Source organism: Mchenga conophoros, linkage group LG20 (assembly GCF_057382185.1).
Source record: "Mchenga conophoros isolate Kocher_MC1m ecotype Shallow Benthic linkage group LG20, M_conophoros_male_GT1.1, whole genome shotgun sequence".
NCBI lineage: Eukaryota > Metazoa > Chordata > Actinopteri > Cichliformes > Cichlidae > Mchenga > Mchenga conophoros.
Window position 1 is genome coordinate 31237798 of NC_140545.1, and position 22265 is coordinate 31260062.

The window sequence follows — 22265 nt, forward strand, 5'->3', positions numbered from 1 at the left end:
AACATTGCGTGCAGCAGCAACCACAGCCTCCCAGACACTGTTCAGAGAGGTGTACTGTTTTCCCTCCTTGTAAATCTCACATTTGATGATGGACCACAGGTTCTCAATAGGGTTCAGATCAGGTGAACAAGGTGGCCATGTCATTAGTTTTTCTTCTTTTATACCCTTTCTTGCCAGCCACGCTGTGGAGTACTTGGACGCGTGTGATGGAGCATTGTCCTGCATGAAAATCATGTTGTTCTTGAAGGATGCAGACTTCTTCCTGTACCACTGCTTGAAGAAGGTGTCTTCCAGAAACTGGCAGTAGGACTGGGAGTTGAGCTTGACTCCATCCTCAACCCGAAAAGGCCCCACAAGCTCATCTTTGATGATACCAGCCCAAACCAGTACTCCACCTCCACCTTGCTGGCGTCTGAGTCGGACTGGAGCTCTCTGCCCTTTACCAATCCAGCCACGGGCCCATCCATCTGGCCCATCAAGACTCACTCTCATTTCATCAGTCCATAAAACCTTAGAAAAACCAGTCTTGAGATATTTCTTGGCCCAGTCTTGACGTTTCAGCTTGTGTGTCTTGTTCAGTGGTGGTCGTCTTTCAGCCTTTCTTACCTTGGCCATGTCTCTGAGTATTGCACACCTTGTGCTTTTGGGCACTCCAGTGATGTTGCAGCTCTGAAATATGGCCAAACTGGTGGCAAGTGGCATCTTGGCAGCTGCACGCTTGACTTTTCTCAGTTCATGGGCAGTTATTTTGCGCCTTGGTTTTTCCACATGCTTCTTGCGACCCTGTTGACTATTTTGAATGAAACGCTTGATTGTTCGATGATCACGCTTCAGAAGCTTTGCAATTTTGAGACTGCTGCATCCCTCTGCAAGATATCTCACTATTTTTGACTTTTCTGAGCCTGTCAAGTCCTTCTTTTGACCCATTTTGCCAAAGGAAAGGACGTTGCCTAATAATTATGCACACCCGATATAGGGTGTTGATGTCATCAGACCACACCCCTTCTCATTACAGAGATGCACATCACCTAATATGCTTAATTGGTAGTTGGCTTTCAAGCCTATACAGCTTGGAGTAAGACAACATGCATGAAGAGGATGATGTGGACAAAATACTCATTTGCCTAATAATTCTGCACTCCCTGTAGTAAATGAGGGCACAGTCTATCTAGTGCAGGGGTGTCCAATTCCAGGCCTCAAGGGCCGGTGTCCTGCAGGTTTTAGATGTGTCCTTGATCCAACACAGATGATTTAAATGGCTAAATTTCCTCCTCAACATGTTTTGAAGTTCTCCAGAGGCCTGGTAATGAACTAATCATTTGATTCAGGTGTGTTGACCCAGGGTGACATCTAAAACCTGCAGGACACCGGCTCTAGAGACCTGGAGTTGGACACTCCTGATCTAGTGGATTCTTCTTAGTAATATTTACATATATATCTCCCTTAGTTCAAATTACTGGCACTGTGGCATTTATAAAGTAAAATATAATACAACTGTGACTAAATCAAATCTTTTTTTAATTTTAAATCTTCATCACAGTTCAATCAAGATGCAAATGTAAGATTGAAAAATGATAGAATTTAAAATGAGGCGCACTACCGGCTTCTGGATGCTCATATTTCACCTCAGTGCTCCATCAAAACAAACGATCTGATTTCCTTGAGAAGCTCTCTGTATTTATGGTCATGCTCCACCATCGCTGGCAAATATGGCTCAGAATGCTTAAAACCTCACTACATTTTAGGCTAATACATAAATTAGCAGCAAGAAATCATTATTCCCCAGCAGATCCTTGAGCTTCAAAGTGAAGAATAAAAATTTATGTAAAGCCATAAAAGAATATTTTTGACTCACTGCACACTCATGCAGGCATTTTTCTATTGACTTTGTTACTTGTTGACAACATCCAGGGGCCATTTTTAGGAACAAATTGTTTGTGTTAGGTGCCTCGGACCCTTCACCACCCCCACTCTTGTTGGACTTCTTCAGGGGTTGTTCAGTAATCTCAACATTATTGCTTAGAGGGCAGAAAAGCAAGGAGCCTTCTCCTTGGCACACAAACTTTATTGAACCACCAAATGATTTTACGACAAAATCCCTTGCTCGTATTAAATTCCAGATTGGCAACATAAAGAAGGCACAGATGGTGCAAGGATTTAGTTAAAACAGAAAACAAATACAGTATGATGTAGTGTTCGATGTGAGACTGTGTACAACACTCTGCAGCTTAATGAGCGGAAAAGACAGCAGTATTGAGCAGAGTGAGGCACAGCAACAAAAAATAACCAGCAGCTCTTCTCTCTTCACAGATCAATGAGCGATAGTCATCAATAACATCAACCCACAAGCGTGACTTTTATAAAGAATCCAGAGGAGACCAGATACTTAGTCACTTCAGACTATTTCTCATGTGTGTTCAGTGTAGCTATTCTGGGAAGGTCTTTAAAGGGCTGATAAGTAGCATTATTTATTAGCTCTGACTGGGACTGAAAGCCAAATTCGTTGTAATAAAACATCGTTATGGTAGAATATGACAAGAAAGTTGTTTAAATTATTTAGCCTCAATTCAGTTTTATTTTTATATTACCACAACACTGTGCTTTATATAGCAAAGTAATGACTGTACAATATTACAAGAGGGACTCCATTGATCCGAGAATCCCCTGTGAGCTAGCAAATGGCAAAGGTAAGAAGGAAGTCCTCACTTTTAACAGGGAAAGCCCTGAAATAGGCTCAGAGAGAGGCAGCCACATGCCTCAACCCCTAAGAGCTGACCTTTTGGGGTTTGAGGCGAAAGAGAGAAAAGAGGAGAAATGAGAGAACAACAAGACAGCAAGTAAAAGCACAAGACTACACTCACTGGCAACTTAGGCATTTAGGCATGTAGACATATTGAAGTTCACCTGGTGGAACTTTAAATGAAACTTCAGAAGAAAAGAAAGATAATTTTATGGATTTGAATGTGGTGTGGTTGATTGCTGATCTACTGGGATTTTCCACACGGGGTCTACAGACAGTAGTTTGAGAAAGAGAAAATATCTATTGAGCAGCAGTTCTCTGATGCCAGAGGTCAGATGAGAATAGCTAGACTGTGTTGAGCTTATAGGAAGGCAAGACTAACTTAAATAACCACTTGTTAAAACCAAGGTAGGCTGAAGAACACACATCTATGCCATGGAGAATTAAGGCAGTTCTGAAGGCAAAAATCAGTGGGTCCAACTTGTAGTCCATTTTGTATTTCAGTAAAATATAGGGTCAGGTCCTGCTGTTCAGCAGAGCATCAAGAGTGATGATGCATAGTAATTATCGTCAAAGCTGCTTTTGCAGTGACCAGAATCAAGTCATTAGAGCCTCTTATTTTTTTGTTTGGGTTTCTGGCAAAGTGTGAATTACCAAAATTACAGAGGGGATTGCCTAACATATGAAATGAGAAAAGACTGCCATGTAACCCATTTATTTCAACAAAGTAACTGTATTCTAATTATCACCTATTTAAGGGGTAACTGTAACGGAATACAGTTTTTGCATTTTAAATACATAACACCGGGACATGTATTCGGTGTCATACATGTTTGCATTGCTAAAAAAATTCATTTGGTTTAATCTAGAGGTGGAGCTGAAGGAGGCTGAGCATGATGAACATGGGCATGCACCCTGACTTGTCGTGAATTCTTCAGACAATTCGCATTGCATTTTCCCAGTTTGTGGTTAATAGTTCTCACCGTGGTTTGCTGGTGTCCCACAGCCTTAGAAGTAGCCTTATAAGCCTTTCCTGACTGATAGATGTCAGATACTTTGTTTCTCTGCTGCTTCTTTGGATGATGTGTAGCTTTTTGAGATCTTTAAGACTACATCACTTTGTCAGACAGATTCTATTCAAGTCATTACTTGATTCAATAGATCTGCTAGCAATCAGGCTTGGGTGCAGCTAGTGAAACTCAACTTAGCTTTTTTTTTATGTGGTTAATCACTAAAAACTGGATTTTCTATTTACTCGGGTTATCTTTGTCTAATATTAAAACATATTTGATAATCTGAAGCATTTAAGTGTCACAAATGTGCAAATAAATAAGAAAACACTCAATACCTTTTAACAGTTCTGTACCTAGAAGCTCAATCTGATATTTTTGTACCAGGGAGCTGGCGTGTTGAGTCTGACTGAAGTGGATATTTGGTTTCTGATATGCTCATCTGGGTGATCTATAAAAGTTGAGTTCTCCATTACACGTGTCAAAACAACTTTAACCGAGTGCTCTAGTTTAACATCTTATCATTTGCCAATTAGCACCAAGTCTCAGAGTGCAGTCTCATAGACCAAAGCACTGACCGAAAATGAAAAGTTCAGTAATCACCGGGATCATTCTAGGCCTTCAAATCAGTGGTGATTTCCCTTCTTTTCATCCGGCCATCATGAGGCTTTTCGCTTTGAGCAAAACATCTAAACAGTTTTTTGATTGATCGCATGAAAAAAACTTTAAGGCTATCCATCCAATTGTTCTTTAGAGAATTTAATGTGCACTAAAGAGACACTTGGACTTAAAGTGCCAAAACACGCCTGAGAAATTATTAATGCAGTGCAGATGTTACTGACTGGCACCAAAACAGCCTGCATTTCTACAAGAACAATCAAAGTGTCACTTTATGCTTTTACAACGTCTGACACTTCTGCTGTGCTCTCACATTATGGCTCAACCTTCACACCCTTCAAACAAAATCCCTCACATTGGCAGCGCAGAAAGCCAAATCTCAGCTGTATGTCTGAGGAGACGTTAAGACTGCAGCGCTCAGACAGACGTGTTGGGATTTGCCAATCAGTGCTGTTCTCACTGAGCTCATTCAGGGTGATTAGGGGTCTGTTTAACCTTAATACTCTTTTGGCTAATAACTCACATTGGACAGATAACAGGACACTCATTCTTCTTGAGACTATTAGCTCAGCAGGGACTCAACGCAGGACTGTCAGCTGTGCTTAGAAAGTTTTCGACTATGAGAGCTCTTATTGGTGCAAACCTGTTTTTAAGACTGATTCACACTTTGATTGCGTGTGTAATTGGGTTACATTTCATTGGAACCCTAATATGTGAATTGGATGTACTCTGTTTTAATTTATTGCCATTGGCAATGATCTGGAAACATCTAAATTCTGACAGCGGTGAAAGATTCAATTCTCTTTGGCATTGCAAAGTAAATACTCGTCTTCTGTTGCCGTTGATACCAGACAACAACAACTCTGATGATGGATGTCTATGGAGGGGAATGATGGTGATCAGGTCACAAATATGATCCAAAACGTAAACTATACATTCATTAAAAACATACAGATGCATGAGACGTTGCTACTTCCTACATCAGTGCAAGAGTAAGATCGTCTGTGGCTGCTCCTCCAAATATGGTCGCATGTGTCTGTAACTTCATTTAGCTGTTTATCTTGTTGTCACATTTTGGGACTCTTTGCAACATATTTAGCCTGTTACCACATGTATTAAATAGGTGGCTTCTAACAATACTTTTGCGATGGGGCGTGGTCTGAGGCGTGGCTGCGAGGGTGGCGGACACTCCTGGACGGCATCCGCAATCACGCCTCGCCGGCTTTAAAGTCTATATTGGGTCTTGAGTTTGTGTTGTTGTTCATGTGTGTGTTTGGTTGCGAGCTGAAAAGCTGCAGCCGTGTTTGTAACAGCAACCATAAATAAAAGAAGTATGCTGAAAAGCATGGAAACTTTGTCGGGTCTGTCGTGCCCAATCCTGGGTTTTGGCACCACTGTAATAAATCCACGACAGACCCGACCAAGTTTCTATGTCCAGGTGCGTCCGCCTCCCTTGCAGCCACGCTGCAGACCACGCCCCACCATAACTTTATTTAAAGATATAACACATTTTTGGGCCAGCTTGAAAGAAAGGCACATGCAAAATGTAAAAGTGAGATCAGAGGTCAAATGTGACCATACACCAGTATCTTTTTCTAAATAGGCAGTAACATTTTAAGCATTGTTTCAAAGATGAAGGAGATTTTTTTAGGAAATCGTATTTGACATTTAGGAAGAGGTCAAAGGTCCAAGGTAATGTTATATATCATCCTCTATGCCTATATGTCGTCAATACAAACAACGGCATATAGGCATATATGTCTATATGCCTATATATGCATATATAGGCATATATGCCTTAATTAAAGCATAATTATGCTTTAATTATAAATTATGCTTTATAATTAGCTGAAACTGATGAAATGTTGTGGTGCACTTAGAGAAGACTGACGAAGAGAACAAGAAAGGAGTTGAAACACAAGTCTGGATTTTAAATATTTCTTTTTGATATATTTAAGGTCCATTGAGGCAAACAAAAAAAAAACATTTGCAAAAAGTGCAAACATTTCAGTCTGTGTTGTGCTTTCCTCAGTGTAAAATGAGCCATGCACCATTAGTCACCCCATATGTGGCTCACTCTACGGGTGACATTGTTAATAACTTGGGCTTTGATTGGACACAGATGAATCCAACTACCAGCTGGTAAGGTCATACCAAACACATTAGAGTAATATAATTCTGAAACATTAGCACCTTCTGGTGCACATAATAAAACACTGGAAATGAGATCTACATGTACAGATAAACAGAAAGCGGGTCAAATCTAATCTGTTTAACTAATTTTATAGAAAAATGCACTTGACTCTCAAATTAATTTGTCTCCTTGTGAACCTGTGGCATTGCCTCAATGTTGGGTGGAGTCCCACTCTTTACTCCAAAAATAAAAGAGTCAAGAATCTCTTTGCACATGTCAGATACAGTAAATATGTACTGGATTTTTCTATAATTGTACAGATGTAAACATTTCAAAATGATGAACGTCGTGCAAGTCGTGCAAAATACAGAAGACATGTTTTCTGCTTTCTGGGTTTTCATTCACTGAATAATTCACAACTGTTTTTCTCATAATCGTTTGCAAATGCAAAGTCAGAAACTGATCAAAGGCTTTTTGAAGTTCCACTAACATCTCCTTTAGAGATGTCTGGCCTTAAACTTAATGCAGGGTGGACCCTTTTGGCCTTGAATAACTGCTTGAGTAGTGTAAAATGTATGCAGAGGAATATAGAACCATGGCAAGCGATTAAACATTGACACGGATTGCAATTAGACTTCAAGGTGGCTGTAGAGTCTAAGTAAGCTCTTTTATAATGTAACAATCAATTAAGAAATGTATAGTATTATGTATCTGTCTAGAAATTATTAGCTTCTTCCATCATGCAAATTAATCTTTAAGGTTCCTTGCTAGTGCTTACAGTTCCCTTTTGGGCAGTGCCGTCTTTGTTTCAAATCCAACTGCAGTTTCATATCCTCACATCTCTCTGCTACCTCAGTCTAACAAAGAAATCTCATCTTAAAGACAGTGGAACTCTAAAGAAAATGCAGGCAACCCTCCAAACTGCAGTGTACTTTATGATAAAAGTATATGCTGCATTAAACCTGAAATGGATGGTGCAGAGATCCAAGAACAGGAGCACAATGCAGCTGCTTTTTGGTACCAATAAGGGGAAATGTTGCATTATTTTGCATCAAATTGACTCTTTAATGCATCTTTGTGTGTAATCTGTGCTCTAAATAGATAGCTAGTCTCAGCTGTGAGACTAATCGGGGCATCAGATATCTTCAGAATCTTCAGAACAGATAACCCAGTAGTGCATTATGCAGTCCTAGCTTCACTCAGTCTAAGTGCTGTAGTGGTTACAAAGAGCCGACTTTAAACAAAATATAAGCATTGATCCCAGAAACAAACCTTCAGTAAGAGACAATACACTTATTGTACATCACTTCTCCCTGAATCGAAGCACCGGGCTGAATGTCAACGTGAAACTAAAAGAGATTCTTTTTTTTTCATCTGTGCTCGTGTTTGTTTTCCCGCAGGAAAGTGTCGACCTTGGAGAGATCATGTTTTCACTATGCTACCTGCCCACTGCAGGCAGACTCACACTTACTGTCATCAAGTGCAGGAACCTAAAGGCCATGGACATCACTGGATACTCAGGTGTGTTGTGTTGTGCCTGCACTTTCAGCTGCACTGACTCAAAATGAATGGTGCTCCTTTGAGAATCCAATTGTGAGCATGTCAAATTAAATAAACAAAGGAAAGCTCTCTCCCTAATGCTGCGTTCTGTTTATATCAGCAAATATTAATAAGCAGCACTTGCAATATTAAGACAATGTCAGCAAATAGTTTCAGGCGGTGTGTTTATTTTAATGTGCCGCTGTTCCACTTTTTCTATTAAACATTTTCCCTACGATACTGATACCACTTATGAAACGTGACATTTATTACACGTTAAATGCCAGGCTTTAGGTGTAATTCGGAGTGAAAGAGGTAATTTTCTTCCAGTTTTAAATGACATTTACATTTTTTTTATGTTATTCACAATTTTAATCCTTGGAGTTTTCGTGGATTTAGCTGACTGCCATTATCTCGATTTACTGAACCGTGCCTTTAAGTATATCGGGCTGTATGCTCTGGCTTTTTAAAGGTGGCTTACATCTGATTAGTGTAGTATAATAACTCATGCAAAGTGATTTATTACTAACAGATGAAAATTGAAATCAGCATTCAGGAGACTCTCTCAGTCATGCTTTTTAGCAGTTTTCTATGGCCTCTCCTTGTCTTTGGTTAGATAAGACATTCACTCATCTACGTTTATGCACATTACTGATTCCTGGTTCCCCCAGTGTTGCTTTCATGTTAACACTATTAACACTGTATTCATTGGACTTCTTTGAAGATGTTTTGGCAGTCAAAGTAACCACAGAAGCTTTGTTGTTTTTAAAATTTGCCAGAGGCTTTCGTGATAATTGCTGCTCTGGCTGCTCCTGAAAGAGACGTACAACTTGGAAGTTGTCCAAACGTAATGATATTCAACTATTAAGACACATTTTCTGCCCTTGTTTATCCTGTTTTCCTCTCACCTATCAGATCCCTACGTGAAAGTGTCGCTCATCTGTGATGGGAGACGTTTGAAAAAGAAGAAGACGAGCATTAAAAAGAACACCCTGAATCCCACCTACAACGAGGCCATCATCTTTGACATCCCACCGGACAGTATGGACCACGTCAGCCTGCACATCTCCGTCATGGACTATGATTTGTACGTATATACTTGAGTTGCTCATTCAGTAATAGTGAAAAAATGTTTCGGCTTTTTGTCTGATACATTTTTATCCATTTGCCTTTTCATTGAACATATGAAGCTCCCACAGCAGTCATGATCAGGCTGACCAGATACCAAGAAAACTAAATGTAAGGAAAACAGTGTTTGTGTGGGAGATGTTTGCAATGCTGGGAGGCAGTCTAAAATTTCTTGAAAATAAAAAAAATGAAATAAATGCACATGTAACCAGATTTCTATTTAACAAATAAAGGCCAAATAACTGATTTCACAAAGTAAATTTTCCAAGTCTCTTGCTAGGTAAATGCAAGAAGGATAAAGGGTATAAAGTCCTGTATTGTCTTTTATTTCAGTGTTATTTTAGCAGCTGTTCTGTCAGCTGGGTTTCAGTGGGGATGCATCCATAGATCGTCAAACCATATCCAACAATTTAAGTAATTTCTTAGCCGGTTGTGACACACATACACTGTGTCACTTCATGCCCTATTTTCACTTGTGTGAAATTTAATATACGTAATAAAAACCCTTTCCTGACTTCTTCACACGCACTCAGTAAAAGTAATACTTTAGAAAAGTTCACATCCTGCAGAGTATCTATTTGCTGGCACATATAAACTACAGTTTATATGTTATTTAGTTTTGTTAAAAAAAAACAAAAACTAATTTATATATTACTTGTACACCTCAGAATTGGTTCAGTTTGCATATTTCTAGGCAGCCTCAGACCACAAAAGCACAACATTGTCATTAGTGCCACAACTGACTGAAGCGGACTAGTGATGGGATTTCCGGCTCTTTTTAGAGAACCGGCTCTTTCGGCTTGGCTCACTAAAAAGAGCCGGCTCTTTCAGCTCCGAACCGGCTCTTCAGGTTGTTTTGTTGCTTTAATTAATTTATTATTAACAATAATATAAAATTATACACAAAAGGAATTACTAATGTAATAAAAAAGTTGTTTTATTTATATATGTTTATATATACTTCTGAGTTTTTACGTACTTCTGAGTTTTTACGTGCTTTGGGGTTTGTACGTGTTTTGGAGTTTGTACGTCCTTTGTCTCTAGGGGCCACCGTAAATATACTTTTATTAATTCACTCCACATAAAATTTTTAAATAAATCATATAATACAAAAACTAACTATTCACAGTTCAACTTTTAACTATTTAAATTTTCAGCTTTTTCCTTTTAAATTTAAAGTTTAACAACACAAAACACTACAAACCACAACACAATTAAATATAAATTAAAATATGAAAACAAAAAGAACATGCACATTCTCTGTCATATGGACCTGCATGAATAAACTTTCGGAATCCTTTATCATCCGCAACTGAAAATAGTTGTGGATGATTACTATACCTTTCTAATGTGACGTTGATGTCCCTGGCTCTCTTTCTCTCTCTCTCCCTCGCGCTCTGTTCCTGTGCTACTGCGAGTGTAACTACTGCCCCTCCCCCCTCTTCCCAGCGCAAAGCACAAGGCTCGCGTGCGGAGTGAAGCGAAAAAAAGTGTGAGAGAGAGGGTGTGAGAAAGAAAAAAAAACAACCCACAGCTCGCGATAAGGAGCCGGCTCGCCTCGTTCACTTCGGCTCTAAGAGCCATTTCGTTCACGACCGACACATCACTAAAGCTGACTACAGTCATGGTTGATGCTGGCATACATGTCTGTGTCATATGTTGCTGTGTGACAGGCAGACTGTGGATCCAAATGCAGGAGGCAGATAACAAACCTTGACTCAAAAAACAGCTTTATTGCTGTAACTCGTGCAAAATACAAAATAAGAAAAATTTAGACTAGGCAGGAACCAAGAACATATGGAACTGGCATTATGGAAACAATACAGACCACACAGGGCACGTAACCTCAGGGAGAATGCGACAAAGAACGACGGGAGACTCAGACAACAAATACACACCAGGTAATGAGGGGAGAGGAAACAGGTGGGAGACACAGTGGGAACAAATCTGGGATAACGAGATAAGGCAAGTAGGACAAAATACAGAACAGGAGCAGGAAATAAATAATACAGAAACACAGGCACAAACCTACAGAAGACAGAAAGACAAACAAACACGGAGATGTGACTGACTGAGGAGACAAAACTAACTACAAAAACAGGTATGACTGACATAGTAATGTAGGTCTTTATGGATTCATAACACATCCAGACACCTCTTTTGCCAACATCATTCCCATAATGTCTGCTACTGAATATGCCTGACATGAGCTGGGTTAATGAGGTCATCCGAAGCTGCCACAACCAATGACCATTGCACAGCTGCAGGCTTCAATCATCTAGAAATGGAGAGCATTTCCTCACCAACAGATCTTAATACTCACATCTATGTACAGACAGGAGGAAGGAGGCCTCATATGAGATGTCTCCTATCTTCTTCTTTGTTCTGCTCTCCTTTTAAGAATCGCCACAGCAGACCATCTGTCTCCATCTCACCATATCACATGATCTTCTGTCACATGGACGTTCTGCATATCCTGCCTCACTACATTCATGAGTCTTCTGCCCGGCAGCTCCTCCTTCAACATCCTTTGTCCAGTATATCCACTATACAGGACAACTTTGCCCAGCCTCCAAATTAGTCTCCACCTGACGTGTTTCTCTTATAAACTGATTTATAATCCTACACCTACTGGTCCAGTAGAGCTGAAGATGCTTTTAGTGTTGTATACATGTTATAGTCCTGGTGTATAAAGTCTATTTAAAACACAAACTTTCTTTTTGACTGGAATAATCACATAATCATTTCATTTGAAGTAGGAGACATTTTTTATGGGGAAAACCCCCCAAATATATATATGTATATAGATCATATTTTATCTTTCTTATTAGCAGAGCAGTACCAGGATTAGAGGTGCGACCCCAAGTGCTTTCTTTACAGTCTGCTATTATGCAAGGAGAAAATCCAGTGCTGTTAATAATCTCGGGGATTATGTGTTTCCTCCATTTACACTTCACATTGTTAGGAGAGCAGAGATCAGCTCTGAAGCGAGTCAGTTCTTCTGCCACAGAGCGGATCAGCTGCAGATCCACCGCGTCAATCGGCGGGACAACCACACTCAGATTTGTGTCTCCTCTGATTACAAAATGGGCGTCTTACAGTTATAAACAATGTGATGTATGAGATGTCACCTCAAGTTAAATCAGACGTATTCATACCAGTATGCGTGTGTCCCTACAGGGTAGGTCATAATGAGATCATTGGTGTGATGAGGGTCGGATGCAGTGCTGAGGGACTTGGCAGGGACCACTGGAACGAAATGCTGGCCTATCCGCGGAAGCCCATTGCACACTGGCACCCCCTGCTGGAGCCCAAGAAATCTGAGAAGGAGGTAAGTTTGAGGATGGATTATTCTGTACGTGTTTATGATTTTGGATGAGGAATCAGGGTGCTTAGCTGGTAATTCTCAGCCTACTTAAGGAACATTGCTATAGGGAAGAGGATTCAAACTGTGAAGGGCTCTGAAGGAGAGACTTGAAGAAAGATGCTGCTTGAGGTTTGAGTCACAGGTCCACGGAGCGCTTTGCAAATTAACTTTAAAGTTAGTTGTTTGTCTAATTTGGCTCATTCATCAATACACTTTGGAGCAGCCACTGGAAAACTGCTTATTGAGGTAATTAAGTGTACTCTTTATGAGAATATTGATATCTCTAAAAACCAAAGCAAAATCCATAAACATCAAAAAACATGATTGTTGTAAAACCTGGACTTCCTGGACCTGGAACTCTTCTTGACCAATCGATTAGTGCAATGATAGCTGTCGGCACATGCATTAGCATCGCACAAACAACAAATAATAATAGATAAATTGGCTTAGCACAATCAGCAAGAAAGACGTTGACAAATAGAAGTTAAGAAGCGACTAAAAAGCAGCACAGTTTTACTTTTTATGTGTACCTTACAAGTAGGAAGTCAAAACTTAGAATTATGCTACATGTGTACCAAAGATTATAATGACATAGAAAATATTTGCTTGGTTTCTTTAAAATATTCTATATTATTGTTACTTTTTAAAAGTTTCCTGTTTTTTTCAAATGGGGCCTATTATCCTAAAACTGTAGCTCTATATATTCATTCTCAGACTGAAAGTAATCCCTATGTTTCTTATACCGGACTTTGGTGAAGCCTGTCAGTTGTGCCACTGTCTCTAATGAGCTTCGCTTTAAGCCAAGCTTCTTCCGATTGGCTGATCCTCAATAATAGAATTTTGAAATTGTACTTGGGTTGGTCTCCTATGATCAAACTGGCTCACATTAGTACATTACAGAAATCCCTTCCTCCTGACATCATACGGAGCCAAGTGTAGAAAAAAATGAAACTGAGCTTTTAGAACAGCTTACTTACATAAAGGCTTTATTCAAAAGTTAACCTTTGCCTTTCCCCTTTGTATATACACTTACCAGCCACTTCATTGGGTACACCTGCTCAACAGCTCATTAGCACAAATACCTAATCGCTCAATCACATCAGAACAACTTATTTAGACATATAGACATGGTCAAGAGGACCTGCTGAAGCTAAAAGTGAGCATCAAAATGGGGATAAAGGGTGATTTAAGTGACATTGAAAATGGTATGATGGTGCCAGACTGGTTGGTCTGAGCATTTCACAAACTGCTGATCTACTGGCATTTTTCCCTCACAACCATCTGTAGAGTCTATAGAGAATGCTCAGAAAAAGAGAAAACATCCAGTGAGCGGTAATTCTCTGGGCAGAAATGCCTTGTTTATGCCAGAGGTCAGAGCTGCCTGGCCAAACTGCTTTAAGCTGAGAGGAAGGCAACAGTAACTCAAATAACATTTCTACTAAAGCTTTCCCACCAGGCTTGTGCTGGTTCTTAATCTAGAGCAAACTCTGTATTTCATCCACTCCTGGCAGCTAAGAATAGGAAAGTGAGGCTGCAGTTTATGCAGGCTCACCAAAATTGGATAAGAAAATTCGGGAAAATGTTGCTTGCTCTCATGAGTCTCGATTTCTGTTGCAAAATTCAGATGGTAGGATCAGAATTTGATGTAAACAGCAACCTGCATTGTATCAACAGTTCAGGCTACTGCTGGTGGTGTAATAGAGTGGGGAGATGTTCTTGGCACATTTTGGGGCTCCAAGTAACAGATTATATTTTTTTAAACCTGACAGCTAACTTAAGTATTGCTGCTGACCATGTCTATGCCCCTATGACCACAGTTTACCCATCTTCTGATGGTTACTTACGTAGGATAACGCACCATGCTTAAATCATCTCAATTTGGTTTCTTGAGCGTAATGATGAGTCAAATGGCCTCCACAGTCATGGGAGATTCCCATGAAGAATGTGACACCAACAAAGTGTATTAAGCAACTGTGTCGTGCTATCATTTTAACATGGATCAAAATCTCTGAAGGTTTCCATGACCTATTTGTAGGTGATGGAAGGCAAAAGGATATCCAACCCAGTACTAGAAAGGTGTACCTAATCAATTGGCTGATGAGAATATAAGAAAAAGAACCAAGGAAACACATACCACGTCCACTTTCAATGCAAATGCAGCTACAAAGCAATTATCAATCAGAATACACATGAAGCAAATTTAAAAACCATGGTAACTTTAGGAAGTAGTGAGAGCATTGCTGAACCCATGGCAACAAATTCAGTCTTTAATTCTGCGTTATAGAAATTGCCGTTCCAAAACTTGATGGATATTTAAAGCAAATTTCATTATACACAAGCCAGCACTAAAGATAACAACTGTGGCTTTCTTTATTTCTATTATAATTGCAGCCAAATCATAAGGCTTTTTACAGCTAGATGTGACTCTATTACATTTTGCATCATTAAAGAAAGTTTTCTGGAAAATAGCTCCAAGAAAATGAAAATAAAAGAAAGTTCTGCGGAATAAGGTGTAGGTGATTAGGGAGCTTTCTTTGTTTTGAATTCAACATTTTAAGGCACAGAAGAAGAAACAATGATGAGATTTTGTATGTTTAGTGCTGAGGTTTCATGCTACTTTTTTGTCACTTACTGAATGTTCTGACACACTGATTTGACACCTTTGTTTGGCCGATATTGAAAGTGAGCAAAGCGACATATGTGCCATAAATCACTGCCTTGTGTCTGTGTGCCCTGTAGTGGAAGGCGAGGACAGCCAGCTTTGACAGCCAGGGCTCCTGCCCTTCACCCAGGCCCCCAGCCAGTCCCTGAGCAGAGCCACCTGTGACCCAGCAGCCCAGAAGGGGGTTTCCGTCCTCCTGCTAAACCACTTCCTGTCTGTCTGATTGAGGAGAAATACAACCCCAGCGTTTGTCCCTCTCCCACTTTCTCCCTCTGTTTCTCCCTTCCTCGAGTCTAGTCCCAGAGCACTCCCAAGAACTGATCTCGGACTACTGTCCATCAGTTAGTTGTGTAAAACCAACTCTGTTTTCGGGTAAAAATTTAGGGTCCTCAATTTCAAACGTGGGTGTTTTGATGGCCCGAAGTCATTTGGCGGACATGCAGTCTGCAGATACTGAGCCGTCTGAGCTGAGACGAGCTGATTCTGGTGTCCTCACAGGAGACTTTTTAAACACTGAAGATTCAACATTGCACTGCAGAGACGTTTGATGAAAAAAAAAGAAAAAAGCTCAGTGGGATATCACTCCTTGAAAGCAGTGGAGGTTTCACAGAGGGAAGCTGAGGACATGGCCTCAGCAGAAAAGGAGAAGACCTTAAGAGATCTGAAACTTTTTCAAAACTCTACAGCTGTATAAGAATAAATGATGCTGAGTGTAGCATTTTGGAAATATTAGATATAAAACCACTCCACCATTCGTTATTGTTTGTGATGCTCCAGCTGAGTTTGCTGTACTTCCAGTTTCATCACTAACAGAAGCAATTATCAGATCTCCATCTTACTGAAGAGAGGCTGAATCAGACTGAAACTAATATATTGTCAGCCTGACAAACTGCAGCTTTGGTGTGTTTTCAAAAGCAGACATTTCACATGACAAAGAAGAAAAGCTGCAAGATTATTGGGCTTCACAGCAGAGCAAATTGGCTGCATTGCAGATTTTTTTCGGGTGTTTGTCCATTTTCAGCGTAAGAGGTAGGAGGTTAAATTACCACACAAAGGCACAGCCAGATTTTAAAAGACAAAATATTATTTTGACACACAAACGTTTTCACAGAGGGAGCTGCAAAGGTTTCTGTAAACAGTGAAAATGCGAGCACACTTTACACACCCTTACCTCTTTCTCTGTTTGATGTTGCAATCTCACCCTCTTATCCAGGTGAAAACTCCCACCAACGCTCATGTTTTCTTTCAGAGAAAAACACCTTTCAGAAACACTTTTGTCACATATTGTGTTTTTTTATGTTATTTTTTTCATCTGATTTTGGTGGATGTGTATAGCTTTATGTACAGGCATCTGCTGGTTACCATATGTATGTTTTATCTAAACAGAAAAAAACAGAAGAGAAATATAATGATAAGGCTAGATTTAAAAAATGACTTTAATTTATGTAGCCTTGTTGGTGGTAAGGATTTAAAATATTAAATGAAAAAAACAACTTTCTTGATGTTTATGCTGTCTAATTATACTGCTGGATTCACTTACAGGGATAAATTAGGCTGGATCTGTAATATGTGGCATTTGGAGGATATTTGATGTGAGAAAATGTTTGATCTGTATCAGTATTATTAATTTGATTGGTCCCTGGTAATTATTGGCTCTCTTTACAGTAACTCAAGTTTTAGTTGGATAAAAGATGATGGATGCAGTCTGCGTATCTATGGAATATACACCTTTGATATGTTTGATACAACTGCCTTTTACTCCAGACATCATACCGAGTTACAGTTTTGAACGGATCGTTGCATTGCTTTATCGTACTGACTTTACAGACTAGCAGCTGCAATGCTGCACAGGTGACGATGATGCAATTTCAGTCAAGCTCCCTCATAACCCTTACATACAATGGATACTAAATTTGTGTAAGTTTAATTAAGCACTTACTTGAACAAGTTATGAACTCGGGTTTTTTTATATCCAATTATGTTAAGCTCATAGACTGTATATAAAAGATGTCTGCAGCCAACGTGATATGACCCTTTGGTTAATAAAGTCCTGTTGTGAAGCTTTAAGCTGCCCATTTTTACCATTACCATGTTGGTGTTTTGGAGCCCTATGTGTTGAGAGAGGGGTGGATGATGCTGAGAAACCGAGGAACACTCCACTCTCATAGGGACTCATCGGTAGTGTTGGGTGTACCATGTTCCAAAGTAACACATTATATAATATTATTATATATTAGTATAGCATTTTTCAATATCACAGTAATTTAACATATTCGTGTACTACATTCAGTACTTACATTACAGTTACAATTTTGTCATTACTTACATTCCAAAGCGTCACTTTTTCTTTAGAATTAAAAAAACAAAAACAAATCAAACATGGCCTTTTAAATGTATATTTACACAACAATCAGATGATTTGGAATGATGATCTCAGAATGGTCTACACCATTTAAGGAGTGGAACTTTGGATATTCCTTTTATTTTTATTGCACGAAAGAACAAGAGCGCAATGGCAAAGTGCAAACTACATCTACAATAGAAACAGCCACATTGTACTGCTCACACAGCATTGGCTCTTTGCAGGCATCTGCACAGATAGCATGTTAATGCAAAAGCTAGCAAAGAAAGCACATTGTAGGTTCTGTGTTTGTAGGTGACACTAAAAGGCAGATCTGATATGTTTGTCCTCAGTGAGACAGGGATTTGTGTCAGTTTGTGCATTATAGCTTTGGGTTTATATAGTTAGCTGATTATTAAAGGAAAACACAAAATTAATTTAGCAAGTGTAACCAGTTAATTTCCCGAATGAGTAATTATGTAATGTACTACATTACTTATGAGGAAAGTAATGAGAAATGTGTGATGTATTACTTTGGAGTAATGACCCAAATACTGCTCATCAATCATAGCCTAGGCCAACATAAAGCACATTCTACTTTATTGTTTTAAATGCTAGTGGCAAATTTGACAAGAGGTTTACTGAGACTCATTGAGCAGAAGGGTTTTTCTTCCTGTAGACTTGCAACCTGATGAGTCAGCCTCTACTATTTATTGGAAGAAAACTTGCTTAAGGCACTTTCCATATTGGCTTCACTTTTCAAACAAGGAGGCTATGTTCATCTTTTATTTACAGTCTATTGTTTAATCCCCCAAACGTTAACTGATTTCTGTGACTTTTTTAGTTTTCTCACAAGTACTTAAACAATGTCAGGAGACCAAATCAGGAAATTACCTAAGCTGTCCTTTCTCATATGGATCACACAATATGACATAATCTGAAGTTCTGTCACTCCCAGAAATGATACCTTTTGGTTTTAACAAAGACTAGACAGATCATGCAGGAGACATTACAACCATTCAGAAGCCGTGAAACTTCCGGACTGTTAGCTGCATCACTCCCAAATTAGCACAATCAATTATCATACAGACTTTGTACTGAGGAGCTGACAGGTTAAAGATCATCTAATGCAACAAATATTTGAGCTTTTACAGATTCTCCATCATATAATAGTTAGAAAAAGTCAGCACCCAGAACTTTCAGTGCATTTGTAAAAACACCTAAGATTAATAGTATGCTGCAGCAGGCAGGTTTTTATTTATTTATTTATGTATTTTTAATTCAGGGCAGATAGCAAAATGAAGCACAAATTGCAGTATCACATAAAATGAATACAAGCCATTTCATAGTTCCTAGCTGGTTGCCGGCATGGCCTTGACTGCTCTCTTATGATCAAGTTTGACACTTATTAAGATGAAAAGCAGTTTTTTAACTGAAAATATTTCGTCATGGACCTTTACGCCGAGGCCACTGAGATTCCAAGGTCAAGGTCCCCGAAATTCAACTTTATACAAGATGTTTTGTACATGCACGTATGATATCAATTTGAAGCTCCTAGGTCATGTGATTCTTGAGTTATCGCATAAACAGACTTAGATGTCCACACCACCTGCCCACCAGGTGTGGTGACGACAAAACTCCATCAGCCTTTTACAGCAGAGAGGAAAAGAGCTATACATATAGAGGGTGTCCAAATTAATAGGCTGCATCCTCCTGAGGCCACATTTGTAGGCCGATTACATCACAGCGACGCGACAAAGGCTGTTTAAATTCGTAGACTCCTCCAAATGCAGCCGACAACTGCGTCCTCATTTTCCCCGAATTTGAAGGATGGGTCGGGCGTGTCCTTCCTGGCCCACCATGTCCCAGAATTCATAGTGTGGCCCAGCCAATTCCAGTTTTCAACAATGGCGGTCGCTACTAAGTTTTAATATTACTCTTATTAATCTTTCTGGGTCACAAAATAAACTTTTAAGATATTTTCAGGCGAGAATGTGGGCGTGTAAACTCTGCTTGGTTTATCAAGATATCACACATCTGCAAAAGTGCGCCGACATTTTCGGAGGCGTCTGTTACCCACCAGCTCGATAGCTAGCTAGCTAGATAACAGCAAACTCCCTGCACATCATTTTCAACCCCCCCGCGGTCTTTCGCTACTCAGGTTAAACATTATATATGTGTCGCTTAGATAACTTTAAAATGTTATTGTTTGGCTTTTTTTACTGTTTTATTTGTTCGTGAGTAAATAAGTTTGGCTGAGATTAAAGTTATAGTTTTCACACAGCTGAATAAACGTCAAACGGAAAACTGATTAAACAGACGTGTGAATGATCGAGAATTTACGTCAGTGTCCTGTTATATTTTAGATAGAAAGGAGCAGATGGCCAAGTTTATTAAACTCCACCGAGACAGCTGGTGACGCAAAACTGAAGGCTGGACTGTTCAATTTCACAGCCGCTCACTTCCGGTCTACCCGGCCTAAGGAGGACCCGGTCCACGTAGACCGTCAGGAGGATGCAGCCTATGAATTTGGACCCCCCCACAATGTACTTTTTTTTTTTTAATAGGCCAATCTCTCCTTCAAGGTTACTTTGTGGTGAACCTCCGGACTGCTCTCATTGAGGATGTATTTTTAGTCTACCACTTGTGCATCTGCTTTTTAACGTGGACCTCAATCACACAGAAACTCCTTTATCATACTAACCTGACTTTCATGTTATTTTATCTCTGGTTATGAGCGCTAGCTATCCAGCAAAAAATCCAGTGAAAAATAGTCACCTATTTTACTGTTTTTTTCTGGCAACTATATTCTTATTTTTTATTACTACAAGTTACCCTTGTTAATAAAGATATTCTGTGGTTTTCTGCCTACCTGCTGCATGCTCATACACAACTCTTTGTAAACAAAACAAAATTTAACTAAAGCTATGCTAATATTGTATAATTAGGGATTTTTTGTTTTAGCTTTGTAACCAGAATAAACATTTATTTCATAATTTTCTGGAGTTAAAATCAGGACATTTAGCCCAGACATGATAATATGCAGAGTAAATGTTAAGCAGCGAGGCTGACAGACAACATTTAAAGATTATATTTGGTAGGGCTTGTACAGATAAAAAAAATTTCTGACATGAGGACCATTTATTAAATAGTAATTTTGTGTTATAACATCAGCCTACAGCAAATTTAATCTAATATTTAACAATGTTCTTGGCAATGGCACTCAACTGTCTAGACATCTCTGGCAAAGGAATACTTAAACTGCAGGCTGCTGTACAATGAACATGCTGTTTATCACAGAGTCTGTGAAAATGTCATTGAAAAGTTGGGTCCAGATATCAAGACATGAGCAGATGGATTCAGCAGACCGAGTAGGGCCTGTTTTAGTAATTTCCTTCATGGGAAGTTTACCCAGAGAGAGCAGTTTAATACTGCTGTATTTCCGTAAGAGGCTGGGATGACAAAGCGGGGGCAGCTGATGGGTGGACAGGTCAGTATCTATAGAGCAGTGGCATTTCTCTAATTGGCACTTGTTACCATGAGAGTGAGTCAGTGCATTATTGTTTGTGCTTGGTGTAATCCATCATAGCATCAACACCCCTTTCACAGATGTTTGAAATTTGCTCTCATCCACGCAGTTTTCAATGGTGAAATTCCTCTGTAGACTAACACCAATATTCATCGATTTCTAATATCTTATTTAAATGTAAAATCTGAAACATGTGTTGAAATATTATAATGTAGTTTCTGTTCTTTTATAAAACGTACTTTATGATGGTCTAACAATGTGGTGTGTTTTCATAGTAGATAAAATCTGTTAAATCAATTGCCTCAGTTTATGGACTGTTTAAAGACCTTCCTTCTTTGCCTAATATTGTAATGTTTCTTGATATGATCTCATATCCCTTCCAACTGTTATGATAGCACTGAATTTCCAATTTTTTATCGGGCATTTTGTATTTGTAATAATAGAAATGTTTGAGAAAATGTTAGTTCAGACAAATGTCTATTATGGGTTCCTTTTAGAATTTAGATCATTATGGAGATTCAAACGCTGAGTGAACCATTGTGTAAAAAACTGAAATGGCATAGAGTATTTCCACCGCCTTCTTTGTGTCTTAACAAGTCTGAAAATCCACATCAGAAAATTGCTTGTTGTTTTTTTCTCCCATGGGGCGTGATGTGTTATCAGTTCTGTGACATGATTTTCTTTTCTTTGATTAAAAGACTTCTGCAAAATAGGCTCTGTGCTGAGAATTTTCTGGCAAACACACCATATAATGACAACACAGCCAGCGGCTTAACAAGCAGGACTGAGCACGGAGGAAATGGGATTCCGACTGAATCTAATGGTCGAATTAAATGAGGGGTGGACACACACACACAGCACACAGCAGTTAGGACTTGACAGGCTTCATTGATTTTTCTTTTGTTATAAAGGAAGTGTTCTGCTTATTAACACTCCACATTGCAACAGTTGAGCACGTATTATTCAAGAATCCACAATAGCATTTTTCTAAGAGCAGAAACAGAGCAGAGAAATAATAACCTCTTCACGCTACACTAACTGAATTTGTTATTGCGAGTTTGTTACGGGCCACTTCTTCAGATCACCCTCAGAGGTGTTCTCTAGCATTTTCGTGAGAACTGTTACTGATAGTTCTACTTAGCTGATGCCAGAAGTCTAAAAACATAAGCATATTAGTTTATCATTGTTACTTAAAGT

At 39.2% G+C, this 22265-nt stretch overlaps 1 protein-coding gene across 1 annotated transcript in view; it reads left to right on the forward strand.

Annotated features, from left to right (window-relative positions):
• syt6a (synaptotagmin VIa) overlaps window positions 1-21778 on the forward strand; it is a 96291-nt gene extending 74513 nt beyond the window's left edge. The window contains exons 4-7 of the mRNA XM_085258998.1: window positions 7903-8023; window positions 8957-9128; window positions 12350-12500; window positions 15276-21778. Coding sequence (XP_085115124.1) covers window positions 7903-8023; window positions 8957-9128; window positions 12350-12500; window positions 15276-15347 — 516 coding nt within the window. The 3' untranslated portion in view covers window positions 15348-21778. The remainder of the gene's footprint in view (window positions 1-7902; window positions 8024-8956; window positions 9129-12349; window positions 12501-15275) is intronic.
• Window positions 21779-22265: the final 487 nt, after the last annotated feature.